This window comes from Anolis sagrei, chromosome 11, assembly GCF_037176765.1.
Source record: "Anolis sagrei isolate rAnoSag1 chromosome 11, rAnoSag1.mat, whole genome shotgun sequence".
Classification (NCBI taxonomy): Eukaryota; Metazoa; Chordata; class Lepidosauria; order Squamata; family Dactyloidae; genus Anolis; species Anolis sagrei.
This window is the reverse complement of record NC_090031.1, coordinates 16,530,163-16,538,193: the sequence shown is the minus strand read 5'-3', so window position 1 is coordinate 16,538,193 and position 8,031 is coordinate 16,530,163. Positions and strand designations below refer to the sequence as shown.

Below are 8,031 nucleotides of genomic sequence, written 5' to 3'. Positions count from 1 at the left end.
CATCAAGCCTCTGTTTAAACCACACTGGCCCTCTAGTCCAACTATCTGCTATGCAGGAAAAGCATGAAGTGCCTCTGACAGATGGCCAGCCAGTGTCTGTTTAAAAGCTTCCAAGGAAGGAGCTTCCACCAGACTGAAGCAGAGAGTTCCACTGTTGAACAGCTCTTCTTACAGGCAGGGATGTTCTTCCAAATGTTCAATGGAATCTCCTTCCCTGTCATTTGAACCCACGACTCCATTGAGTCCTAGATGATGATAATAATAATAATAATAAGGATTGTTGATGTTGCAATCCCAGATGACAGCAGGATTGAAGAGAAACAACTGGAAAAGCTGATATGATATGAGGATTTAAAGATGGAATTGCAAAGATTCTGGCACCAGCTAGTCAAGGGGGTCCCAGTTGTGATCGGCACACTGGGTGCAGTGCCTAAAGACCTTGGCCTGCACTTAAACACAATCGGCGATGACAAAATTACCACCTGCCAGCTGCAGAAGGCCACCTTACTGGGATCTGCACGCATTATTCGCCGATACATCACACAGTCCTAGACACTTGGGAAGTGTCCAACATGTGATCCAATACAACAGCCAGCAGTGTGATCTTGTCTGCTGTGGACTCATCTTGTTGTGTTTCAAATAATAATAATAATAATAATAATAATAATAATAATAATAATAGTCGCCGATACATCACACAGTCCTAGACACTTGGGAAGTGTCTGACGTGTGATCCAATACAACAATCAGCAGGGTGATCTTGTCTGCTGTGGACTCATCTTGCTGTGTTTCTAATAATAATAATAATAATAATAATAATAATAATAATAATAATAGCCGATACATCACAGTCCTAGCCACTTGGAAAGTGTTTGACGTGTGATCCAATATAACAGAGTAATCTTGTCTGCTGTTGACTCATCTTGCTGTGTTTCAAATAATAATAATAATAATAATAATAATAATAATAATAGCCAATACATCACACAGTCCTAGACACTTGGGAGGTGTCTGACGTGTGATCCAACACAACAGCCAGCAGAGTGATCTTGTCTGCTGTGGACTCATCTTGCTATGTTTCTAATAATAATAATAATAATAATAATAATAATAAATGCATTACCCGCCTCCCTCAGCAGCTTGATGTAATAATATACGTACCGTATATATTTGAGTATAAGCCGACCCAAATATAAACTGAGGCACCCAATTTTACCACAAAAAACTGGGAAAACTGATTGACTTAAATATAAGCCGAGGGTGGGAAATGCAGCAGCCATGGGTTAATTTCAAAATAGAATAGATAGCAATAAAATTACATTAATTGAGATATCAGGAGGTTAAATGTTTTTGAATATTTACATAAAAATGAAATTTAAGATAAGACTGTCCAAATCTGATTAAACCATTATTTTAAGCTTCTTCGATGTAAATGTGCTTAAGCATCCTTCCACTTATTTATTTTATTTATTTACAACATTTGTATCCCACCCATATCAGCCCGAAGGTGACTCATAATAATAATAATAATAAAGAGAGGAAAATCATAAATGTTATAAAAATAATAATAATAGAGTAAAATAAGGGAAACATAATAACAGTAATAATAGAGTAAAATAATAAATGCAAAGATACAGAATAGGGCTCAAGAGCAGTACGTGTGAAAAAGATCTTGGAGTCCTCGTGGACAAGAAGTTAAACACGAGCCAACAATGTGATGTGGCAGCAAACAAAAGCCAATGGGATTTTGGCCTGCATCAAGAGGAGCATAGTGTCTAGATCTAAGGAAGTCATGCTACCCATGCTCTATTCCACCTTGGTTAGACCACACCTGGAATATTGTGTCCAATTCTGGGCACCACAATTCAAGAGAGATATTGACAAGCTGGAATGTGTCCAGAGGAGGGTGACTAAAATGATCAAGGGTCTGGAGAACAAACCCTATGAGGAGCGGCTTAAGGAGCTGGGCATGTTTAGCCTGAAGAAGAGAAGGCTGAGAGGAGACATGATAGCCACGTATAAATATGGGAGAGGAAGTCAGAGGGAGGAGGGAGCAAGCTTGTTTCCTGCTTCCCTGGAGACTAGGACGTGAAACAATTGTTTCAGACTACAAGAAAGGAGATTCCATCTGAACATGACTGTGAGAGCTGTTCAGCAGTGGAACTCTCTGCCCCGGAGTGTGGTGGAGGCTCCTTCTTTGGAAGCTTTTAAACAGAGGCTGGATGGCCATCTGTCAGGGGTGATTTGAATGCAATATTCCTGCTTCTTGGCACGGAGTTGGACTGGATGCCCCATGGGGTCTCTTCCAACTTTTTGATTCTATGATTATTTATTATTATTATTATTAAACTTTATTTGTACCCCGCTAGCATCTCCCGAAGAACTCGATGCGGCTTACAAAGGCCAAGGCCGCAACACAACAGCAAACAATAACAATACGATGCAAAGCAAATTAAAAACAAAAGGAATAACAAAACATTACACTATTACGCAATAATAACAATAATAAAGTAAAATAATAAATGTAATGATAAGAGTAACGTGATAAATGTAATAATAATAATAGAGTAAAATAATGAATATAAAATAATAATAATAACAATAACAGAGTAAAATAACCTTGAGTATAAGCCAAGGCGGACTTTTTCAGCCTACAAAAAGGGATGAAAAACTAGGCTTATACTCGAGTATATACAGTATGTTATAGTCAGTCCCTGTTACTTACAGTGATGTACCACTTGGGGAAATGTATTATTTTTGCATGGAGGAGGCATCGGAAGGAAAGAGGGACCCAGATGCACCTTGGAACCTTTAGTTCTTTATTGCAATATGAGAATTTCAGACGGCACAGCTTCAGAAGACTGCTCGGAAGGCTTTTGCGAGGGATCGATACCATCTTTCGGCCCCTCCAATAAACCGACGGCTTATCTCCGCTCCCATTTCTACTCAGAGATTTAAAGCCTTGTGCGACATGGAGGCAAAGCCGAATTTCTCCCCAAAGGATGGGAAAAGACATGAGTGGATTTGACTTTACCGAGCTTGTGATCTTCCAGATTGCTCGGGGGTTATTATGTAAGAAGGAGGGCATTTTGTGGAACGGAAAGCGGGTCACGGGAAGAGAATGACGAAGCCGACAGTGACGTCTCTGCCGAGAATTGAATTAGGCAGAACCAGGCCTTGGCTGGAAACTCCCTTTCTCGTTCGTGGTCTCTGTGAAATCCCATCTAGGGTTGCTTTATTTCAGAAATTAAAAGGAAACAATTGAGATTTTATTTCTGTTCATAAGGTGCTTGAACCTTATATGTATGTATTCTCAGGCAGCACGACTCAGGATCAAAAGGAGAGTCTTGTTTGAAACCTAAACACTAGCTTCATAAAAGGGTAAACACACAAAAAGAATATTTCTACTCTCGCCATGCTGTTTCCTTTGCGAGAAGTCCCAGACTGTGAAAATGATTATTAGTTCGCGTTTTGCATGATGAGAGTTGAGCAAAAAAAAAATCCCAACTATTTATTTTGGAAAGCTGTTTCCATCTCTTTCAACATTCCCATGCACCATATACATACTGCTTTGTTTTCACAAAGTACTTCATCACACTAGAGAGAGAAATCCACTTAAAATTCTGCAGAATTCTGGAGTTTGTAGTTTAGTGAGGCTGTGAAAGGTTCCTCCCTAAACTACAAACTCCAGAATTCTGCAGGAGGCAGAAACCGGATTTTAAGTGGATTTTTATCTAATGTGATGAGGCCTATCATAATTTACTTATTTTATTTATTTACTTACAGCATTTATATTCCGCCCTTCTCACCCCGCAGGGGACTCAGGGCAGATCACAACGCACATATGCATGACAAACATTCAATGCCATAGACACACAACATATATAGACACACACACAGAGGCTATTTAACTTAAAGCTTCATGACAGTGTGCTTTTTGAATTCCGGCCACCGGGGGAGCTGTTGCTTCACCGTCCACTTGTGACACCAATGGAGTACTTCCTCATTCTTTTGCATGCTGCTGGAGAATTTTATGGCGTCGTAAATTAGTTAAATCAGCCTCCTCGCATAAGCGGTACCTAAATTCTCTACTTGACAGATGCAACTGTCTTTTGGGCTGCAAAGGTCAACAGCAAGCTAGACAAATGCTCAGGAGCTTACTCCGACCCAGGTTGGCTTCAAACTCATGACCTTTTGGTGAGTAGTGATTTTAATGCAGCTGACTCCCAACCAGCTGTGCCACAACCTGGTCCAATACTACAACTAACAACAATACTACTTTATTTTGATCCTGCCCTATCTCCCCGCGGGGGACTCGTAACGGATGTATCAGAAAAGTAAAGGTAAGTCCAGTCCTGTCTGACTCTGGGGTGTGGTGCTCATCTTCATTTCTAAGCCAAAGAGCCAGCGTTGTCCATAGACACTTCCAAGGTAATGTGGCCACTCACATTTGCATGTTTTCGAACTGCTAGGTTGGCAGAAGGTAGGGCTGACAGTGGAAGCTCACGCTGCTCCCCGAAATTGAACCTGCGACCTTTCGGTCAACAGAAACCTTCTGTCAAACTGGAGGCTTTGATTTAATATTCACAGGGCAGTCCATTACATATCTACTTAGGGTACGTCTACATTGTATATTTAATGCAGTTTGAAACCACAACTCATTGCTATGGAATCCTGGGACGGGAAAGCGAAACAGACCTCACAAAGTTTCCAGCAGACCTCACAACTTCTGAGGATGTCTGTCATAGATGCAGGCAAAATGTCAGGAAAGAATGCTGCTCAAACAACTCCTGTATTTCCACAACATGGAGCAGTTCAAGCAACGTCAAACCGCATTAATTCTACAATGTGGATCGGGCCTGCGCCGGTAGGCTGTTAGGAATTGTGGGAGTTGAAGTCCAAAACACCTGGAGGGAAGGCCAAAGTTTTATTTATTTACTTTATTTATATACCGCTTTTCTCAGGCGACTGATGCGTTTGCACCCTTAGGCCCCTTCTATACTGCCATATAATCCAGATCTGCTTTGAACTGGATTATAACCGGATTATATGAGTCTACATTGCCATATAATCCAGTTCAAACTCCCGCTGAGCCATTCCCACTGTTGCTCATGCAAAATGAAAGGAACTGTCGAGTCCACGAAGACAAGGATTATGTATTAGGTGCAAGCAAAACCTACAACTTGCAAAGTCCAATTTCATATTACAGCAAGTGTAACGGGAATGTTAAACAGGAAGATCAACTAAAATGACATAACATCCAAAAATCAAAATAAAGGAGCCAATCCGCCCCCGTTCCTCCCAAGCTTCCCATTAAGGACATGACAACATTACAGCAGGGAAAGGGGGCGAAACACACACCAAGTTGTCGTCATCGAGCACCGTTTTGATTCAGAGAGTTTGATCATTTAGCCGGAGTATGGACAGCAGCAACCATCCACACCGCAGGCATTACGAGCCCAGTCCAGGTCTTTGGGCCTCGGCCTCCTGGGCTTCTCCTTCACTCAGCTGCTGCTGAAACTCCATCCGCGCCTGGCGGTTCGATTCCAGCAGCTCTTTGAGCCGGGCGTGCAAGTGGTCGTTCTTCTCCTCCAAGTGGTCCAGGCAGGAGTTGATCTGGTCCAGCATGGCATTGATGGCCGCATATTCTGCTTGAGAAGAAGGGAAAGAAAGCATTTTGAAGAAGACGAGGAATGCAATACGGCAACCATTGACATTTGGTCTTGGCTTATACAATTTTAATTAGCATTACGCCATGGCAGTCAAACTGCATTAATTCTGCAGTGTAGATGCACTCTATTTTTCAGCACCAACAGAAAATACTGGAGAGGTTTGAGATGTGTGGGAGTTGTAGTATGAGGGTTGAATGAAAAGTAATGCCTCCACCTTCGTACCTCCTCAACAGATGGCAGTACTGGTGTGCGGCAGATACTGGCTTGTCCAGTAGACTTTCCTCTACAGTTCCATTTTGGTGGGAAGCCTTAGCATTGAACAGTTGTGTTGTTAAAGTGCAAAGTATGGAATGCTGCGCAGACGATCGGTCTTGTCTGCTTGAGGCACCGGGATTGTGGCGCAGCTGGCTGAGTGTCAGCTGCATTAAGATCACTCATGAGTTTGAAACCAGCCCGGGTTGGAGTGGGTTTCCAACCAACTGTGTAGCCTGTTGTCGACCTTTGCAACCCGAAAGACAGTTGCATCTGTCAAGTAGGAAAATTAGGTACCGCCTTAAAGTGTGGGGAGGCTAAATTAACTGATTTATGAGGCCATTAAAAAGACTCCAGCAGAAAGCATGCGGGGAATGCGGAAGTGCTTCATCAGCGTCGCAGATGGACGATGAAAGCGACAGCTCCCCTGGCGGCCAGAAAAAGTTAAATAGCCTCTGTGTATATGTTGTATGTGAAATTTGGCATTGAATGTTTGCCATATATGTGTACACTGTAATCCGCCCTGAGTCCCCTGCACGGTGAGAAGGGCGGAATATAAAAGCTGTAAATAAATAAATAAGTAAATAAATAAATGTTGCCACTGGCCAGTTTAGTTAGCATTTAATGGCCTTGCAGCTTCAAGGCCTGTCTGCTTCCTGCCTGGAGGCATCCTTTGTTGGGTTGTTTGTTGTCCTCCAAAATCAGGACAGTAAATAAAGAACAACACTAACCTGGCTGCTACCTGCCTGGAGGAATCCTTTGTTGGGAGGTATTAGCTGGCCCTGATTGTTTCCTGACTGGCATTTCCCTGTTTTCTGGGTGTTGCACTTTATTTACTGTCCTGATTTTGGAGTTTTTTAAATACTGGTAACCAATATAATAATAATAATAATAATAATAACACTTTATTTGTACCCCGCTAACATCTCCCCAAGGGACTCAGTGCGGCTTACATGAGGCCGAGCCCAAATACAACAATACAAGCAATAAAACAACAATACAAATAATTAAAATAAAAAATAAAAAATAAAAAACATAGACAATAAAATATACAACATTATCAATGAGACACTATAATAATAATAATAATAATAATAATAATAATAATGATAATAATGATACATAGCCACTTTGGGTCTCCTTCGGGAGAGATAAGGCGGGTTATAAATGAAATTATTATTATTATTATTATTATTATTATTATTATTACTATTATTATCTGGGCCAGAGTGAAGAGAGAGGGAGCCAGGGGACAGTTCCACCTTGTCTCCTGTGCTACTCTAATAATATAATATAATATATTGTATATACATAAAATATTTATAATATTATAATGTACTGCAATATGACAATAATATGATATCATAATTATATATTTACATTACTTGTAATATTACTAACAATATTACGATATAGTGGTATGGTGCAATATAGCAAAGTTTAATGCTGATATTGTATTATGCTAATAATATAATATATTGTATGTAATATATACCTTGTAAGCTGCTCTGAGTCCCCTTCGGGGTGAGAAGGGCGGCATATAAATGTCGTAAATAAATTATTACTACTAATAATAAAGATAATAATTAGTCTCTTTCGGGAGAAATTTAGCAGGTTGTTATGAATAATAGTAATATGAATAAAATGGACAATAAATCCAGAGCATTCTAAAGATCTCTGTCAATGAAAGGCAAATAAATATATAATAATAACAGTAATAATAATAATAATAATAATAGAAAAATAATAATCTAAAGCACTCTGAGATCTGTATCCAATGAATGGGGAAAATAAAATAATAAAATAAGTAAATGATCTTACAAGAAGTTTGAGAGCTTTCTCGGTGAATTATTCATCCTCCATTAATTAATTAATTAGGAAATTAAATATTAATAATATTAAAAATACTAATAAATCTAGTCATTCCTTCCAGGCTTTACCTGCCTCCCCTTCGTCCTCCTCTTCCTCCTCTGCTGGGCCCAGGCTCAGGTGTGGCTCCCCATTGGGCCCCGACATCTCACCTGGAGCCAAAGACACTCTGGATCACCTGGACACAGGCTAAGCCACGCCCCCTCCGCCTACCCGGATGGAACGCTGGGAAGGACAA

At 40.5% G+C, this 8,031-nt stretch overlaps 1 protein-coding gene across 2 annotated transcripts; it reads right to left on the bottom strand.

Annotated features, from left to right (window-relative positions):
- Positions 1-5,136: 5,136 nt before the first annotated feature.
- Positions 5,137-8,031, bottom strand: BBLN (bublin coiled coil protein). Of its 2 annotated transcripts, none has more exons than XM_060757190.2 (2): positions 7,865-8,031; positions 5,137-5,651 (listed from the first exon to the last, which is right to left on the bottom strand). In XM_060757190.2, exons 1-2 carry the CDS (start codon positions 7,938-7,940, stop codon positions 5,452-5,454), a joined length of 276 nt encoding a protein of 91 aa, XP_060613173.2. In that variant the 5' UTR covers positions 7,941-8,031; the 3' UTR covers positions 5,137-5,451. The 2 variants fall into 2 exon arrangements, with proteins under 2 accessions (XP_060613173.2, XP_060613174.2); XM_060757191.2 differs by having other exon boundaries at positions 5,137-5,648; positions 7,865-8,026.

Excerpts from the sequence above, each read along its gene's own strand:
- BBLN (XM_060757190.2), bottom strand. The coding sequence starts at position 7,940 with ATGTCGGGGCCCAATGGGGAGCCACACCTGAGCCTGGGCCCAGCAGAG. Across the intron at positions 5,652-7,864 it reads GGAGGACGAAGGGGAGGCAG|CAGAATATGCGGCCATCAAT; the intron begins GTAAAGCCTGGA and ends CTTCTTCTCAAG.